The 19,652-nt window shown below is 42.8% G+C and overlaps 1 protein-coding gene across 3 annotated transcripts in view; it reads left to right on the top strand.

The window, feature by feature from the left end:
• The window catches only part of PARN (poly(A)-specific ribonuclease), a 62,240-nt gene extending 43,789 nt beyond the window's left edge, over positions 1 to 18,451 (top strand). For 2 of the 3 annotated variants that reach the window (XM_065030442.1, XM_065030444.1), the window contains 3 exons: positions 9,804 to 9,993; positions 15,883 to 16,073; positions 17,547 to 18,451. In XM_065030442.1, coding sequence (XP_064886514.1) covers positions 9,804 to 9,993; positions 15,883 to 16,073; positions 17,547 to 17,599 — 434 coding nt within the window. In that variant the 3' untranslated portion in view covers positions 17,600 to 18,451. Of the gene's footprint in view, positions 1 to 9,803; positions 9,994 to 15,882; positions 16,074 to 16,782; positions 17,496 to 17,546 lie in introns of those variants that run through there. The other variant, XM_065030443.1, reaches the window with a different exon arrangement.
• The last annotated feature ends 1,201 nt before the right edge of the window (positions 18,452 to 19,652 follow it).

Genomic DNA, 19,652 nt, shown 5'->3' with positions numbered 1-19,652 from the left:
TCACTGAACATGGAGAAATGGCAGGTTGTTTCTAGTGTTGTGGCAGAATGCAAACCCCCTCTCTCCCCCCACCTCCTTCGCTATGGAAGGAGCAGACACATCTCCCTCTCTCTGCTGCTTGAGCCTGACAGCTGCTTTTGTTTGGCCCCAGAGCCCCTGGCCAGGGCCGTTAAGAGACAGGAGAAGGGAGCGCAGAGGCACCAGGGAGCCGCTGGGTGCCCGGGCCAGTGTGGGGGATGTTTGGAAGCGCCAGGGGCACCCACAGCCAGTGTGGGGGTGCAGAGAAGCTTCTGGAATGCCCACAGTCAGATCTGATCGGGCTGTAAAAACGGGATTCCCGTCGAGATTCCGCCCCTTGCGCGGATCTCGTGGAGCAGGAGCTGAGCCGCTGCCGCCAGGAGCCACTGCCCCCCCGGGACGGAGACTCCGCTTGCCTTGCTGCCACGGCTGTGAGGAAAAGTAACCCTCGCGGGATTGAGAGTGTATCTGCTTTCCGTGCACATTTGCACGTGTATTTATACTTTCTGTGCACATTTGCACGCGTACTTTCTGTGCTCAATACGAGCACGTGTATAAATTATTTTCTCGTGTAATCGCGAGTGTATTTTCCTCCCGTGCTTCCACATAAGCACGTGTACTATTCTGTGCACATTTGCACGTGTGTTTCTCCTCGCAGGATTGCGAGTGTATTATAAATTTCCCCTCGCAGGATGGCGAGTGTACACTTTCCGTACTCAGTACGAGTACGTGTGTCCCTTTACAATAACCCCACACCGTGTTCAGGCAGGTGTGGACTCTGCCCGGACTCAGGGGCGGCTCCGGCATTGTTCTGGTGGAGCCACGTGCATGCACTCTGGGGAACTCCTGTTGTATTAGTTGCTGACCCTTCATAATTTTCCTCAACCGATATCCGAACCTGTATTCAAGTCACTTTTGGAGTGCTAAACCCTGTTTCTCACCGGTTTAGTAAAAATTATTTTGGACCCTGTTGTCCCTTAAACTAACCTCGGGGGGCCTCTGTGACAACTGTGTTACCAGAGTCTTTGAAAAATCATAGTGTATGTGACTGTGTTCTCACCAATAAGGTGATGTTGAAATTCATGGAAGCGTCCTTAATGCAGACGGAGGGAGCTGGAGTCGTTCTGCAGCGTGTCTAATCTCAGCCATTACTGTCATTTTGCTTTTTATTTAAACAGTGTGCACTCTCCAACAGTTTCTCTAGATTTTTGGGATTTCTTCTCCCCTCTCCATCAAGTTTTGGATTCTTAAGTTCCACGAGGTCTTGATGTTTTAGGAAAGCTTGGTTTAAATTGGGCATCAGTGGCTTTGCCTGTGATGCTAAATTTGCAGAGTTGAATCATATGTGTGCATGTGCAGAGATATAGATAGATCTACAAATCTTGGTATTTCTCATGTTGATTTTTGAGTGGCTTGAATTCTTCTGCTGCATCAAAGTAGCATTTGAGAAACTGATAGTTGTAGTAAGATATAATCACATTGCAGATGTGTGCTTTTACATTGTTTTCACACAAGTTGAATTTTTCACCACCATATATTCCCTTGAAACCGCAGGTAGTTTTTCAGAAGAAAACCCCAAACCATGTGCCCTGTAAGATCGAATATAGTAGTTGTTTCTTAATATAATGTTGGAAGTCTTTTGATTACCTCTGCACTTGATTTGCATTTTTTTGAAATTAGGTAATACATTCCACAGCTTTTGTTTCAGTTTCTGAGGTATTTGAACAAGGTGCAAAGGTTAAGTAGCTTGAATTCTTTCAGTAAGTAAGTAACTGCATCTTTAAGAAAGTTAAAATCCTTTCTAACAATCCGCATACGAGTGCATAGTGTGAAATGTCTCAGTGGACCATACTATCATCTGTGTTCTTTGTTGAGCGAAATAATTGAGTTTAAAACTCAAATTGACTTAACTCATAGAGTCATGGAATCACAGAATGGACTGGGTTGGAAAAGACCTCAGAGCTCATCCAGTCCAACCCTTGGTCCAACTCCAGTCCATTGACTAGATCATGGCACTAAGTGCCATGTCCAATCTCAGTTTAAAAACCTCCAGGGCCGGTGAGTCCAGCACCTCCCTGGGCAGCCATTCCAATGCCTGACCACTCTCTCTGCAAAGAATTGCTTTCTCATCTCCAGCCTCAATTTCCCCTGGCAGAGTTGAAGCCCATGGCCCCTTGTCCTGTTGCTGACTGCCTGGGAGAAGAGCCCAATCCCCACCTGGCTAGAACTGCCCTTCAGGTAGTTGTAGAGAGTGCTGAGCTCAGCTCTAAGCCTCCTCTTCTCCAGACTAAACAAGCCCAGCTCCCTCAGCCTCTCCCCATAGGGCTTGTGTTCAAGTCCCTTCCCCAGTCTTGTTGCTCTTCTCTGGACCCGCTCCAGCACTTCAATCTCTTTCCTGAGCTGAGGGGCCCAGAACTGAACACAATACTCCAGGTGTGGCCTCCCCAATGCAGAGCACAGGGGAAGGGTCACTGCTCTTGGCCTGCTGACCTTGCTAGTTTGGATACAGGCCAGGATCATCTAAGGCTTCTTCCTCTTTCTCTGCCCTGCTTTGTAGTTGGCATTTTTTCTTTCTTCTGTAAAACCATTTTCTTTCCGATCACCTGTTCATTTTCGTATTTTCTCCTCAATGGAGAGTCAGAGCTGTACTTTGGTAAGTGCGGCCGTCCTGCTGTGCAAGGTGAGCAGCTGCTTTGTCACCACGTCGACGCTGCGCCTCGCTCTGGACTCACATGCCAACATCATGGCAATCTTTGCACAACAGTCTTATTTAAGTCTATTTTAGAATCCATAGAGGTACCTTCTGCTCTCCTAGGGTGATACAGGAGGGGAAAACAGAAGGAGATGGTCAGCACCCTGTACAATTGGAGCTTTTGGTTTTGATACAGCCTGCAGATAGCTGTTGCTATTACCAAATATAATTCAGAGACTATGGATCCTTCAAGTCATTAAATTACGTTTCTCCATCAGTCTCTAGCACACAGATTCCTTGGGGCAAAGAAATGCATCTTTGCCGGCCTTAATTTGTGTTTCTGTGCAGTTAGAATACAGCTTGTGAATTGAGGTGTGGAGTTAGCTAACAAAGTTCACTTATTTTGTAACTTGGAAGGATGTTGTCCCAGCATAGCGATGGGTCCTGGAACATTTTGTACTGAATTCTGCATCTGTGTTTCTGGACAAAAGTGGTTTTTACAAAGCTCAGATTTTCTTCCTGGGTACTAAAGGTTTTACCTCAATTGGTTCGGGCTTTTTTTTTCTCCTAAACAAACATGTTTAGACGTCTAAATTTCTAAACATGTAAAAATGATCAGTCAAGTATTGCATGTTTTGTTTGAGTAAATGCAATACAGATGGTTTCAAAGAGCTATTTTTTCTTAAGAGTAGTTTTGAATGGGTGGTCTGTGTGGGTGAAAATGATAGAAACTTTAAGTTCTCTAACAAAACGTTGAGACTTGGCACTTGTGAAGTGCAGCACCTTCCAGCCTGTGGGACGTTGGGCAGCTGAAGAGGAACGATGCACAGGCAGAAGTTCCGTAAATTCCCTTGGGAACGGGGGGAAACGGGCACGATCAATAATGGAAAACTTGCTGAAGCACGTGTATTTTGAGACTGATTTCTACAACTGGTACTAAGAGACTTGAGACTTCCTAATATTAATAGTTACGTTGAGACTGCTTTCCTTATCACGGAATAAAAGATAGAATAAGTCAAGAAGTTCAAGAAGGACAGGGAACTGCTGGAGAGGGTCCAGCGTAGGGCAACGAAGATGATGAAGGGAGTGGAGCATCTCCCTTATGAAGAAAGGCTGAGGGAGCTGGGGCTCTTTAGTTTGGAGAAGAGGAGACTAAGGGGGGACCTCATTAATGTTTATAAATATATAAAGGGTGAGTGCCTTGAGGATGGAGCCAGGCTCTTCTCGGTGGCAAACAATGATAGGACAAGGGGTAATGGGATCAAGCTGGAACACAAGAGGTTCCGCCTAAATTTGAGAAAAAACTTCTTCTCAGTGAGGGTGGCAGAGCCTGGCCCAGGCTGCCCAGGGAGGTTGTGGAGTCTCCTTCTCTGGAGACATTCAAAACCCGCCTGGACATGTTCCTGTGCGACCTCACCTGGGCGTTCCTGCTCCAGCAAGGGGATTGGACTAGATGATCTTTTGACGTCCCTTCCAATCCCAAACATACTGTGATACTGTGAAGTCATTCTACCAGTTTCCAAGATGGTTCTGAAAGTACCTTGACTATAAATACTCTTCTAATTCAGGGCTTTTGAATTTTTCTAAGTGATGCTGGAATCCAAAATAACAGTGCACAGATTGCAAAGAGTTAGGCTCTGGCTTCCACATGATTAAATGTTTTGACCAGTAAAAGAAATGGCACGTTAATTTTAATGATCTCCTGACCTCAGAGCAAACCAGGACTTTCCCTTCATGATGCTCCAGTGCAGGATGATCCCAGGGGGTCTTTCCTGAGATCTTGGTAGCTTGTTTTATTATATATTTTTAAATGCACTGTTTGCAGGGAGGGTTCTTCTTCCCTTGACCCTTCCCTGAGGACAAGGACCTGGCGGAGCAGGCAACGAGGTGCCGCGCGTTCCGCAGCGCTGGGCCGGCGGCTCTGCTTACCTTGGCATTGCAAAAGGGTGTCTTACGGAAAATGGAAAGCTGGCGGGCTGGCTCTCTGTGGCTGAATTAGCCGCTATTTTTGACTCCCTTCAGCCACAATTGAAACGTTTGACTATTACAAGTAGACCTGTGCAGGGTCCTTCTGTTGAAAGTGGAGAAATCTGTTTTCAGGGTAAGGTCTCATCTCTATAGAAGCTGAGGTGAGCCCTCCAGAATTCAAACAGGCATGACAAACCAAACCAAACAAGGAAGGAAGGAGGGGAGGGAAGAAGGAAGAAGGGAAGGGAAGAAGGAAGGGAGGGCGGAAAGGAGGGAAGAAGGAAGAAAGGGAGGGAGGGAGGAAGGAAGGAAGAGAGGAAAGAAGGAAGCAAAACCTCAAACAAACCCCCAAGACATCCAAAACATTCAAGTTTTCCTGTTGAAATACAAACGAATTGGAATCCTTCTGACCTGCTAACTGTCAAAAGTAACAGTTTTGCTAACTTTTTCTGTAAGCAGACTGCATTTAGTTGGTTTTTGAAATTATTCTTTTGTCAGGGCTGAGAATAACACACTTCATAGGGCGGTTATTCCCAGGATTGCTTCTTTCCTGCTGAAGAGACATGTTTGTTTTGTGAGCTTCTAGATTCTTCTACATGCCCGTGGCAATTTGAAAATGACTGAGTGATACGCTGAAGCAGCCATCTAGATTAGCACTTCATCCTCTGGATGTCCTGCCAGAGAAGAGGGTACAAGGATTGTGAGGTTGAATCTACTCTGTATTTCTGTATTTGAACAAGTGCCCTTCGTCACTAACCCTGGGGTGCTACCCAGCCTTGTTCCAAGTGAAGAAGCATTAAGAAAGAAAACTAAATACAGTAATTTATAGGTGGGAGTCAGTATAGGCTGCCTCCTTCCTAATCCTAAAGATTGCTTGTAGTTTTAAAACTGTGCATTTAGTCTGGAGGGAGAGGGAGCCTGTCCCAGTGTTCTCCTTGTTCTTAATTTTGGCTTTCAAACTAGACTATTTTAAGAAAAAAGAAAACAAACCAGTAATGTAATAATTTTTATCATGTGCTGTTGTTTGTTTGGGGTGTGCTGGTCCTTTTGGAGGCGGCACAAGGTTTGTTTTCGGCAGGTTTTTGCGGCCCCATCCGCTGAGCAGGGGAGATTTGGAACTCAGTCACTTCTGTTCAGATGGAGCAAAGAGGTTTGAAAATAAACTGGGGATAAAGAACCAGAAATGGATGATGGGGCGTAGCTTGGTTAAGTTGGGGGGAAACTGTTGCCTAGTGACAGCAGAGACAATTTAAAAAGAGAGGTAAGATTATGGCTTTGCCAGAGAAACTAGAAAACAGCGAGTTTAATACAGAGGAATGTTTGGAGTTATGGTAGATTGCAAGACCAATGTGAGAGAAAAACACACCCAGCAAGGACCAAACTGGGAAGACAACAAACTGGAGAGCAGAAATGAGCAGAAATGCTGGCTGGTGAGTGAGCATTCTGTGAAATTCATGCGTCTGTTTCTGAGAGAAGCCAACAGAGAGTGTGCCCGATGCTGCTCAACATGAGTCAACACTAGCAGCTACCAGGAACTTGCGTAATTCTGGTGGGAGAGGCTGATGCGGCTGCTGTGTCCTGGTGCGGTACCTTGCAGCAGGAACTGTCCTGGCGTGGTTGATGGGCTGGAAAATGCAAACAGGCTAAAAAACCCCGACGACATTAATACTGTAATGATAATTTCACTAGCATTTAACATAATGTAGGTGAATTATGTTTACACATTGATAAAGCCCACGGCCACATAATCCCATACTCTTTCTTCTGGATTTATGGCTTCTCTAAGAATATGTTAATACGTTTGCTGTGTAGGAACCCTGCCCTGGTTGAATGCTTTGTGTAACAACATTTTAATTTCATTCAGGTTAATTTAAAAGATATCCTCTAATTTGGGATGTTGAGCCTTTACTTGTGCTTTCTGTGTATAAAACAGGCTCGTTGCGATGCTGCTTCAGCTCCTCAGCTTTGCTTTGGAACGTTGCACAGTGCCACCAGAAAAATGTGTGTGTGCATTGCAGCTTTTAAACACAGCCTTAAGCTTTATAGTTCTGTATATCACAGAATCCCAGAGTGTCAGGGGTTGAAGGGCCCTGGAAAGCTCATCCAGTGCAATCCCCCCATGGAGCAGGAACACCCAGATGAGGTTACACAGGAAGGTGTCCAGGCGGGTTGGAATGTCTGCACAGAAGGAGACTCCACAACCTCCCTGGGCAGCCTGGGCCAGGCTCTGACACCCTCACCGGGAACAAGTTTCTTCTCATCTTTAAGTGGAACCTCCTGTGTTCCAGTTTGTACCCATTGCCCCTTGTCCTGTCACTGGTTGTCACCAGAAGAGCCTGGCTCCATCCTCCTGACACTCCCCCTTTCCATATTGATCCCCAGGAATGAGTCCCCCCTCAGTCTCCTCTTGTCCAGCTCCAGAGCCCCAGCTCCCTCAGCCTTTCCTCACACGGGAGATGCTCCACTCCCTTCAGCATCTTGGTGGCTGCGCTGGACTCTCTCCAGCAGTTCCCTGTCCTGCTGGAACTGAGGGGCCACAACTGGACACAATATTCCAGGTGTGGTCTCCCCAGGGCAGAGCAGAGGGGCAGGAGAACCTCTCTGACCTACTGACCACCCCCTTCTAACCCACCCCAGGTACCATTGGCTTCCTGGCCACAAGGGCCAAGTGCTGGCTCATGGTCATTTATTTTATGTATGTACTGTGGGTCTTTTACATACAGAGTTCACTTGCAAATTTGTGTATTTATTGAGACAATGCTGTCTGTGGCCACCCATCAGGATTTTGCTCTGTGTAAGAGTAAGGACTTGATGAAAGAGCATCCTTGTCCACATCCCTCGGGGATCGCTCAGTGTCACTCGGCCTGTTCACAGCTCGCCTTATAACTGGGGAAGGTGCCGATCTCTAGAAATGCTTTTCCTAAAATGATGTGCAATTGCTGTTATTCTACTATGAGACAACTTTACGGCTGCAACCAGTGTGCTGAAATGCAGCCTTGTGGTGGTGGTTATGAGGGCAGGTCTGTCGCAGCACGATTTGTCTTCTCTCTTATGATTTAAACAAATAAGTAAATAAACCCCCCTAAGTTCTCTTTAGTTTGTTTAGAGTTCACAGAGCGTTCCAGCAGTTCTTTTGATGCGTTTGCAGCGCGGAGCCATCTCACGGTGTTTGCTTTGTTTGGCACTATGCGCGGCATTCATCGAAAGAGCATCAGAGAAATGGATTTGAAGCTTTTACAGGGAACTGCTCTTCAGTTCAAGAGCATGCAAGATTCATTTATCTCTGTGGCTCCTTCAGCTCCTCCATATGCCTTCATTTCAGTTGTTCGAGCAATATATTCAGCATATAACTTTTTTGTATTAAATGTATTTACATATATGCATATATGTGTGTATGTGTCATGTGAATGGGTTCCTATAAAATGCAAGAGAGCAAAGTTGTCTTTATTCCAAAATATTGACTCTTACACAGATTTATTTTAAAATAGTCTTTAGGCTGCACAAGGATGATTTTCCCCCCATTAAATACGGGCTGGGTTTGTAAGGGAAGCAAATGGAAGACCCGTAACTTTGGCTTTTAGTTCATAGCAAAGCAAATAATGTGAAATGGTTATTGTGTTTTAACAAATCACTGTTTATCAGATGATCCATGGTAACTATGTGCTTGATTTTAGCAAGTGAAAACATGCTTGAGTTTAACTAAACAAACGGTCCCGTGAGGAATGTCGGCTGGCACGCAGGAACCGCAGGGAGCGCTATTAATTCATTCATGATGCCTTCATGGGCAATAAATACAGCGCTCATTCTTACAAACACATCCTGGAACTCCACAGTTCGGAACAGATCTGAGGGGTGTGAAGGGAGGAATGCAGAACATCTTGCTTAGCGCAACCGTCTCGCGGGGCCGTTCGTCATAATCGCTGGTGTCTGTCTGTGGCATTAAATATACAAAGCTGTTGCTGAGTTTTATGTATGTTTGAAAGGCTTTGCAGCAGCATCTGTGTGCGGTGACTGGTGGTGCAGGGATTCACTGCACAGCCAACATGCAGAATAGATGATTATCCTGAAAGAGAAAGCAAGCAGATCTGCTCACCTTCCTCCCTTTCCTGCACTGTGCTGTTGGAACGTGCAATTTGCGGTGGAGGCGATACAGAATATCTGTATTCCCGATGATAGCGCTTCACCGACAATCCCAAAGTTGGATACACATCTGAAATATTAACAAAAAGGTTGGAAACGGATAATAAAATCAGAATTTTGTCTCCACTACAATTATGGTGTATGAAAATAACAAGCTGGGTGGAAGGGGTTTTAATGTTCTGTTTCAGCTGGTTTCCCGGTTGGTTTTCAATAGTTCCTTTGAGCGGTGGTGCTGCAGGCAGCAGAGGACACCAGCTGACAGCTCAGTTTGCTGATTCACGGCCCCGCGGTGGCTGCGGGCCAGTCTGCCGCTTGGGAATGCTGCTCAGTTGCTGCTCTGCGAAGGCACTGAAAGTTTTTCTTCATGTTTTGAAGCAGTTCTAATTTTGCATGGACAGAAATCCTTGTACCTTGAACCGGCCGTCTTTTTTAGTTAAACAGAGACCAAACATTAGATACAAGGATGGACCGGCTGGATATTAGTGAAGTGCTGCTTCCACGGGTATCTTGTGCAACCAAAAATGCAGCTCCAATAAGCTTATGTTTCACAGCAATCAAACAGAGTTTTGGCAAAGGCTTCTCGATGTCGTCTTTTCCTGGCAGACTTGCAAAATAAACCTGCTGGGTTAAGTAATGAGACTAAAAGGGAAAAAATCCAGGAAACCTTTTCTTGCCAACAAGCAATCTGGAAGAGGGTTACGGCTGAAGAATTGATGGCTTCTCATTTAAAAGAAAACTCTTGAGTAAATTTAACCCCTTTTACATGAAGTCGAACTCTGAGAACTGTTTGGAATACCTAATTCAAATGTACCATGTGAATGTAGGCGAGTACAGTGTTGGGTTTTTTATCGCTAACAATGGAAGTAGAAGTTATTTATACGAACAGAACAAATAACTTGCTGCCTTCTGCTTTTCAGTTGATTTCAGGAGGGCCTGCTGTCGTTTCGCAGTGTTTTGTGTATAACATGGCTCTTCTTCCCCGTAGCTGTAAACACCAGCAGATATGCTGAGAGTTATAGGATCCAGACGTATGCAGAATATGTTGAGAAAAAGCATGAAGAAAAACAGGCAAAGAGAAAATGTACAGAAGATAGTTGGAAGGAGATGGAGAGAAAGCGATTAAAAACTCAGTGCACACCGTACCTTTCCCAGAGCCGATACTACTGTGTTAACAGGTGAGACTTTTCCTGCATTGCCAACTCTTGTGGTTTTATTGTGTTTTTCTTAGCAGTCCAGCAACTTTCGGGTAGTTCTTAACCAATAGGTGACTTTCTGTGTGTGTTTCTTTGCATATAAATCAGTAGCGGTACCTCAGCTGTCACGAGATCGTAGGTGAAGGAGCAGATGGAATTTGGTCGCAAATGTGATTAGATGAATCTTTAAAATATTAGGATCACGAGGGCAGGTCAGATCATGGCTTCTGAGCTTGATGGAGCAGCACCGTTCCTTGTAACCAACAGAAAATAATAATTGATTCATTTGGCACCTCTGCATGGTTTGTGTCACCTGGAAACTTGGCTGTCATCTTACACCCTTGCAAAAGCCCTCTCGGTGTTTGGCTGACTTCCCATGGTGACAATCCTGCCCCAGAGAACGCAATAAATGGTCACTTTCAGCAGTCCTGATGAAATCGTCCTTCTGCTCCAGGTACGGCAAGGCAAATGGTAATAACCTGTGTGGCTTTAAGTTTTTGGAGTGAAACTTGAAAAGGGTTTTAGTTCATTATTTAAGGACAAAATTAAGTCGGGAGATGCCAGGTTTGATTCTGGTGCAGTGTGACGCTGTGTGTATCTCTTGTTCCATTTTTAGCCTCTCATATTAATGACAGGTTTTGGACATGATGGGAACAGGAGGCTCCTTTCTCAGTCATCCGTGGAGCTGAGAGCGGGAAGAGTCTTTCCATGTTAATGTAATTATATAATGGACCTGTTAAGTTATTGCCATTCTTTCCCCCCCCTGCCACTCCAGATTCTCTCAATTCTATATAAAAATAAACTTCAATGGAGTGCATGTTATATTTCTGTAAGGTGCTGGTTTATGGGGTTTTGTTTGGTTGGTGCTGGTTTCGGTTTTGTTGGTTGGTGGTGGTTTGCGTGTATGGGTTGTGGGGTTTTGTAAGATTTATTTTTTATGTATTTTATTTACCTGGTTAGTCAGACCAGGTGAGATGGTCATAAAACCACCACTGAGGCCTTTCTGCTTTATCTTTCTTGGGAACGCTGGGATGAGTTCTGGCCGTCACTGTAAATGCTGTCTGTCATCTAACAAACATACTAACGTTGTTCTGTTCTTCTCACTTCCATGAGCTTATGATTTGCCTACTTGCAAAGTTAAATGCAGGTGTGTATTTTGGCCAGCTGTCAAATTTTGTCATGGTGGGAATTCTAAATGTGCTAGAGATGTGTTTGATACCTCAAAACCACATGGAAGAACTGGGTGATAAAATCCCTGTGAAATGAAGTTGGTTTAATTGGGATGTTGTACACAGGAGAACTTGGGAGTGAGGTGAGAAGCTCTGAGCGTTGTCCTGGGTTACATGTGGCTGAGGTTTAGCTCTACAATCAAGTCCGAAAATACTTATCACATCTTGAGTTGACCCCAAAGAAAAACAAAGTCCTGGTTGTATTTCTACTGGAGGAAACAGATCTCAGTGAATGTTGGGTTTTGGGCATCTCGGATTCTAGAGAGATGGTAGGAGTGGCAGCTTATGGTTTGAAGCATACTGTCGAGGTTTGATTGCGGGGTGACAATCAAACCCTGGCAGATGTATTGTTAACCTCCTCTCCTCCCCCCCTGCCCCTTTTGCCCCTCCCTCTCCCCCTTCCCACTCAGCACAGGCCATTGGGAGGGAAAGAAGGACAGAGAGAAGAGAGTTGGAACAATTAAAGATGTTTTACTAATGCTACTGATAAGAATAGAGAAAATAATACAAAATATACAAAACCAATCTTGAAAGTCCCAGCAACTGCAGAGCCGGCACCCAAAGTCCCGGACTGGACTCTGCAGCCAACCGGAGCTGGATTCAGTCTGTCACTGGCCTCAGTTCGCAGGGACGACTCGCAAGGTCCTCTCCTAATGTCGCCATAAGGAAAAGGGACGAGATCCTCGTGATCTCCCACTTTTATATGAGGTATCAGGTGAATGGGATGTTATACACAGTTGGTCAGTTTCTTGGTCACCTGTTTCTCGTTGCCCCTCTCCCAAGATGTCCATCCATGCTTATCAATAACTTCACATTCCATTGCTGTGTTCACCAAAACATGGATCTGGTTCTCCAGGAAAATGCAGCTCATATGAAGCTTTAGCTGACGGGCAAATTCACTAAAAGAGAAACTTGTTTTTAACAAAACCAGGACACATACACAACTTCTTCTAAGATACACTTTGGAAAACAGGAAACACATAAAGTTTCTTCATTGTTATCTCAAAAACAAGTTGGAGGACTGCCACAAATGTTTAACTTGGCAAATTGCTGAATAAAACGTTCAGTTAATTGTTTCATTAAAATCATGATATGCCGCAATGGGTTGTGTGCCTGAGCGCTTCATCTCCTTGAAAATGTTTCATCTGTTTTTTTTCTAGTGTTGTAAAATTCTACAAGAATCAGCCTGTAGATGATCAACACTTCGATAGCCTTGGATAGCAGCCTTGATTTTGTTGATACAAGTGTAATCTGGTTAGGTATGACATGGAACCGCAGACCTTGTGGTCTCTCAGTTCACTCAAGATGAAGATTTTCCTTTTGTGTCCAAAGATATCTCAAAAATATTTATCTTTTTATATATTATATGTAACCGTTTTATATAACATATCATAAATATTTTTATAAAGCAATCAGGACATGTGTGCATGTATATGTGTATAAGTTTGTCCAGATGAATATCTAATATATAGTTGAGCACTCAGTACAGTGATGTATCTAGCAGCTGATCTCCTGTAATAGCCTCACGTTACTACATCCTTTATTTATTTATTATTTAATAAGCTCACCGCACCAGTCTCTGCCAAGGAGCACAGCTGCAGAGTAGCTGTTCCTGTCCATGGTGACAATATATCCTGGCTACTTTTTCATTCAGTAATGAAGTTGTTGGGTGTTTCTCATAAGGAACTTCTGTCTTAAATTGACAGATTGATAAGTATGTAACAAAGGTTCTTTAATTCCTGTCTTACTATAAAAATATAGCCCCATATGACAGAGGAACTTCAGAAAATAGAGTATAATAGTATTAGTAGCAGCCACAAGGTAAAACCACTTACAGTTAACACAAACCCCTCGCATATAACTTGTTACTGCTTATTAGTTTTAATGGAAATACGACTGATTGTTAATGTCCGAGAAGCAGAGGAAAAACTGATGCATTTGACAAAAAGTAGTTAATAAGATCCCCTTCTCTAGAGCTGTTCACTGTTCAGAACACGTCTGGAATGAATGTATTATATGGTATTGGATGTATTATATGGTATTGGATGTATTATATGGTATTGGATGTATTCTAGAGTATTGGATGTATTATACATACCGGCTGTGTTGTGCTTAGCAAATAACTGCCGTCCAGCTCTGCCCTGACTGTTCCATGCAGGGTTTAAAATCTTTTCCTTAGCAAAAGAGCATTAAACCATCGCGTGAAAAATCCAATAGAGTATGTGCTATGTAAAACCAGATATCCTGCTCTCCTTGTAGTTATTCTAATTTTCCTGATCATCATCTAGGAAGGAGTAAAATAAGATAAGGCCAGTGACAAAAGACTTAGAGTAGGATTGAAGTGCAGGGCAGAGAGAGGTCGTTTTGCCTCAGGGATGCTGTGGCCAAGGCCAGGAGTGCTGCGTCTGCTGCGGCACCTTTTGCTGAAGATAGTTTAGCTCTTCTTTGAAATGTTCGTGTGTTTCTGCTGATGATACATTTTTTACAGCAGTGGTTGTTTATAGTGGTTCATTATTAAATAAGGATAGAACTGGGAAAAGCTGAGTCATTAAAGATGTGGATAATAAATACTGCAGGCAAATATTCTGGCATCCTAATTTTATTTCAGGAGATTTTACCTGCTCTTAAACTGAAATAACTGATTTTTATGATGGGTCGCTACCTGTTTCTTCCCTCAGTCTTGTTCAAAGTGACAAGAGAACACCGGGTTTATCTTTTGTTTAAATGAAATTTAATTTAAATGGGACATCTTATATATATCCAGGCCAATTCAAAAAATAAACAGTTATTGATCATAAAGTACTTACGTTTTGGATTTTGTGCTGCTGGTTTTTGCTGTGGGGGTTTTTGTTTGTGGTTTGGTTTTTCCCCCCTCTAAAGTGTATGCAGAAAGAAGGCCTAAATTGAATTAATTAATTTAGTACTTGGGTACACCGCTAAACATGCAGTGAAGGTCAAGAACTTGTTTCACTTTATTTGCAATAATTTCTCAAGAGTCTAAGTTGAAAACAAAATAAACTCAGTCATAAGACCTTTTGAAAGGAGCCGTTTCCTCCAAGGTCCCTTCTGAGAGTCAAGAGCTCGTATTGTGTCTGAGCAATCCTGGGATCGTCATTTGTGGCTCCTGAGTTTTTTTTCTCCATGTATATTTCAGAATAACTTTCCCAAAAGTAGAATTCCTACAAACTTTTCTAAAGAATATATATAAAGTAGTTTTTCATTTTCTAAATGCTCTTTCTTCACTAGACGTTTTTCCTTTCCAAGCCTCATTTTTGCCCCTTGTACAATCCTGCAGCGTGGCCGGAGGATAAAGTCCCGTCCAGCTTTTTGGCTTGCAGCTTCCTACCCATGGGAGTGACTTGATTTGTGAGAGACCGTGCGAGAACGCGGTGTGTGACCGTGGGAGGAAACGCCGGCTATTCATCCCAATCAATGCTGCTTGTGCTCCTGCATGGAACCAAGAGCATGAGGCGTAATCACGCATTTCGTGTTTGTTTATTGCTTTTGGGCATCCCAGAAAGGGTCTGGTTTAAATTGCAAAACGTTCAGCTGCAAACATTCCTCTTACAAGCCAAAGCTCTACAGCCAAATGTAACAGTCCGTTAGCTGAAACCTTATTGAAACATTGTCGTTCCCTGCGATTGTTGATTAGAAAGAAAAAATAAAATAGCTTGTAAAGCTTTGTTCCATAACTTGGTATTAATTTTTATTTAAATAAAATAATAGAACATGGGTTAGATGCATACAGCCCTTTTGTGTGGTTTTTAATGAAAAGCTAAAGGTTTCTAATTCTAAAAGTAGCCTTTTAAAAAACCAGTTGTTCTCAAAGAGCATTAAAATAGACATTTAAGTAGCTGATACTCACATACCTAGAAGTTTGTAATGGTAACTCTTTTTTAATTAGCCCCTTTGCTACTGCATTCTTTCTTATACTCCTGCTAATTTGATTTTAATATTGCAATTTGTCTTTCAAGGAAGCTTAAGAGCATTCCAGTTGAATGAAAATCTCTGCAGTGTTATTTCAGTGTATGCAGAATGAAATGGAGCTCCAAGTTCATCTTCATGCTGTATTAGTCAGGCTTCATTCAAATCCTACCCAGGAAATGAGTGTGCAATTTTTGTGCTTTTTACTTTACCAGCCCATTGGATGGTAGGACTTTGCACTTAAAGACATGATTTACAGTTTATTATGTGGAGCTTGCTGGTTTTCTCTACCTTTATGTAATAGAAATGCTTTTAAAGTGCATGTAGTTCCAGCAGAGAGCATGAAGTCAGCAGTACAAGCCTTCATATCCAGACGTGTGTTCGAGGCTTAGCAGTCGTATATAACCGTGTCTATTGAGAACGCTTTACAGGAGCTTTCAGAACTAAGAGAATAAAAATTAAAGTTAAGCGGGTATAGAGAACAACTTCAATCACATTTGAGTTGAGTGATCTCGTCAGAGTAGTAGCTAAGCCTGAGACACCTGTATGAAGGAATTTTATAGTTAAGTCAGATCCACAGATAATGTAATTTCATGGTACTCTACTTACTAGAGTTTATTCTACTACCTTCATAGGCATTTAATAGATGCACAACAACTAGTACCTACTTAGTAGTTATTCTTGACTTGTTCATAAGCACATTTCTTCTACAATTCAGTTTTACAGCTACCAGTACAGTGGGAAAGAGAAGCATGAGTCCCATTCAGGAAGAAACAGGTGATGATATGGAAGAAGGAGAAGGCCAAGACCCGGAATATGACCAGCCAGACTCCTGTGCAGAGTCCCTTCCAGACTGTAAGAAGAGAGCCAAAAAGTTCAAGAAGATGAAGACAGAACAGGTTCCAGCAGGTGAGCGCAATGTTGGTACACGTGGTGCTCAGTTCTGTGTCAAAGTGCCCTGGGCCTGAGCAGAACTGCAGTTGTGCTCTTAACCTTTCTGACTTCTGTGAATGTAACAAGTCACTGTTGTAAGTTATTTTGCAGTAAGGTATTTAAACTGAAGATTGCACCATAAAATATTGTAAAAACAAAAAGCCAAAAACCACCCTGTGGCAGAATGCAAACCCCCCTCTCTCCCCCTCCCTCCTTCACTATGGAAGGAGCAGACACATCTCCCTCTCTCTGCTGCTTGAGCCTGACAGCTGCTTTTGTTTGGCCCCAGAGCCCCTGGCCAGGGCCGTTAAGAGACAGGAGAAGGGAGCGCAGAGGCACCAGGGAGCCGCTGGGTGCCCGGGCCAGTGTGGGGGATGTTTGGAAGCGCCAGGGGCACCCACAGCCAGTGTGGGGGTGCAGAGAAGCTTCTGGAATGCCCACAGTCAGATCTGATCGGGCTGTAAAAACGGGATTCCCGTCGAGATTCCGCCCCTTGCGCGGATCTCGTGGAGCACGAGCTGAGCCGCTGCCGCCAGGAGCCTACCTGCTGCCCTCAAAGCTAATTAAGGTGCCCTTTCAATTAGCACTTTATATATACTGATAGTATTGCACTATCAGCCCTTACTTACAGTTATTTGTGATATAAGAAATTTCTGTAGGTTGAGGAAACAACTGTATTTCTCAGGGACTATATTTCCAGAGCCTGCCAGCTGTTAAAGCCTGAGGAGTCTCACTTTCAGGAGATGCAGACTTTGGAAAGTGGAAAAAATAGTATTGCGGCCTGTACAAAAAGAGAGGTAATCAAATAACCCTTGGTCATGTGAATTTCAACCTCAAAAGATTTGGTTTTTATTGATCTATTTATTGTTGATTCCATTTCAACTTTTGTTAGTAATTTTGTGCAGAAGTGGATTAGACACTATTAAAAAAATAAGTCATATGTTTAGTTATTGGTCATCTGGAGTGCTGCTAATATTGAAGTACATTCAAATATTAATATTAATAGCTGAAACTTCATTGAAGTATCTGCTCTTGCTACTTTTCTCCAGAAAGCAGCATTGTATACCAAGCATCCTTTCTCCTGATTTGGTTGGGTAAAACCTTTCTTAGCTGATTCAAAAGCTGTGCTGGGAAATTGCTTTGTCATGTAGTTCAACTGCTGTAATTCCAAGTAATTGCACAATACACATTCTGTGATTCTGTGTAATATAATATTTACCACTTGGGTAAAATCTTGTCATTAATCTTATTTTTTTTTTGTACTTACTCATAAGCAGTCTCATTGTTTCCCTTTGTAAATATTTACTTGCCAGGAATGCATCTAGAGCCTCACTCTAAACGAGAACACACATCTTTCTTTGCTCTGAAATATTAAAAATATTCTTAATTTTTATTCTTTTCAGATTTGTATGTTGAAGTCTGTAACCTTGTTCCGTGACTGTTTTTCAGGAAGCCTCACAAGCAGTTCCACTGGAATTTTTGAAGTCCCTGAAACATGGTAGGAGACAACTGCCTTAACAAGTGGAATGGATTGAAAGCAGTTGCCAGAACAGCCCTCTTGGAAGCCATACTTTATTTAAATAAAGTGGTGTTAACAAAGCAGTATGTGTCCTGAAAATCAGTTTAATTATTTTAAACTGTTTATTGAACAATCACTGTCAATTTTACTTGTGTGTATATTAACCAGTCTATGATTCGTTGTTGATCATGTGAAGTCCTTGCTGTCGTAAGTGATGTTAGATTTGAGAAGCGAGACTCCTGTAATGTGGTCACCTCCTTGGCATGCTGGCTGTGAAACCCACCCCAGAACTGCACTCGTCCCCCGCTCGGCTGTTCCCTGCGCTCGGGGGACAAATCTCCTCATCCTTCACTACTCTTTCAGGCAATATCAGTATGCCGGCAGCATTCTTGGAACAGGCAGAACCGCAGTTTCGCATATTGCTTTTTCTACCAGTTACTTTATCTGGAAAGCTTTGTTAGTTTTCCATTCTCTACCCTCCCGCCCCATGCAGCCAGGATTCTTCTAAATAACAACTTTACATGTACCTTATCCTTTCAAAAAACTGTAAGTTTCTCAAACATTAATTTCCTGGTGAGAGGTAGTTTTTCTTTGTTTTCACTCTTAAGTCTTGATCTGTTTCTTCCCTCCTTCTTCCCCAGCGTGTGGGGTTTCTGTAAGAATGTTTTTTGGTACCTGTGACAAACCTGCTAACCGCACCAGCCCTTTATTTGTTTAAAAACAGACCTGAATTGGTAGATTTCAGAAAATGTTTGATATTTAACATTTTTGTATCATGGAAATTTAAAAGATATGTATTTCCATAAAATGAAAATTAAAGACATTTTCTTAGGAACTAGTTTGGCTTGTTTATTAGCTTCTGAAATGGTTTTAGTGAACTCTTGTCTTTTCTTCATAATATAAGCACTCCTTTTTCAGCCTGTGATTAGCAGATCCTTTTGGTCCATGGATTACTTTCAAGATACTTGCGAAGTGTAACCAAGAAAAGCAAGCCTGTTGTCAGAAGATTTCAATCGCTATGCATTTCTCTTGGAAAGGGGAAAGAAAGAAAGAAGAGAGTTCTGCAAATCAGCGAGTTGGCAACTGTTGCTGTGGAAGAGCAGAATATTAAGAAGGCTTCATCAGACTGTATTTACATTAGAGTGGGAACCACTGTCATTTAAACAATGCAATAACCTGTCTGAAGGTATGCCAAGATTTGTGGGTTTTTAAATGATTGAGAGCGCTATCTTGAACTTGCATTGCAAAGGGGGAAATTTAAAGACTATGAATGTTAAATGTTTTATTTCTAACCTTGGACTAATACCAGAAGTAGTATAATTAAGTTGTTGGGTTCTTAACAGCAGCCATATAATCACATTCTCACACTAAAATGTGGGAAAGGAGACGGTGTTACTAGTGATGCAAAGGCAAATTAGTAACTGAATTCTTCTCTCAAGGGTCCAGAGACCTTTTCTTCTCTCAGTCTCATGAATTTAGGAGTAAATACTTAAATCACTTTTATATTGAGTGTCCAAACCTAAAAGAAACTCCCATTTTAGTTCTTAGAAGATAAGCAACACTGGAAGAAAAATTGTATGAAGCATTCATCTTTTATGGAGATGATCCAGGTAACTTAAACGGTGTTCTATCCAAATGCTGGGAGGATGTTATTAACTTTATATCCTAAAGAACGGGCATAACATGATTTGGGAGGGAGCCAGGAGTCATGACGTCAAAAGGATACAAAAGAACTGATCCGTGTCAGCAGTGTAGGTGAATAGGCGAGGAAGTCTGTGCTCAGGAGCTGCAGGGGCCTGTGCTGCCGCAGAGATTCCGCCTGGAGTCGGCACTGTGAGGCCACTGGGATCTTCACGGCACCGACTTCACCCTCGAACAGTGACACAAACCAGGGAAAATACAAGTGTTAATTGTATTACAGTACAGCCACTTAAAAACTTGGGTTTTTTTGGAGTAGGCCTTGGATATCCCTCTCTAAACTACAAAGGTTAAGAGATACTCCCAGTACAGAAATACCTTCCTCCCCTCCCAAATAG

This window comes from Columba livia, chromosome 15 (genome assembly GCF_036013475.1).
Source record: "Columba livia isolate bColLiv1 breed racing homer chromosome 15, bColLiv1.pat.W.v2, whole genome shotgun sequence".
NCBI classification, from domain to species: Eukaryota; Metazoa; Chordata; class Aves; order Columbiformes; family Columbidae; genus Columba; species Columba livia.
The sequence above is the reverse complement of the archived record's forward strand: the minus strand, read 5'-3'. Positions and strand labels throughout refer to the sequence as shown.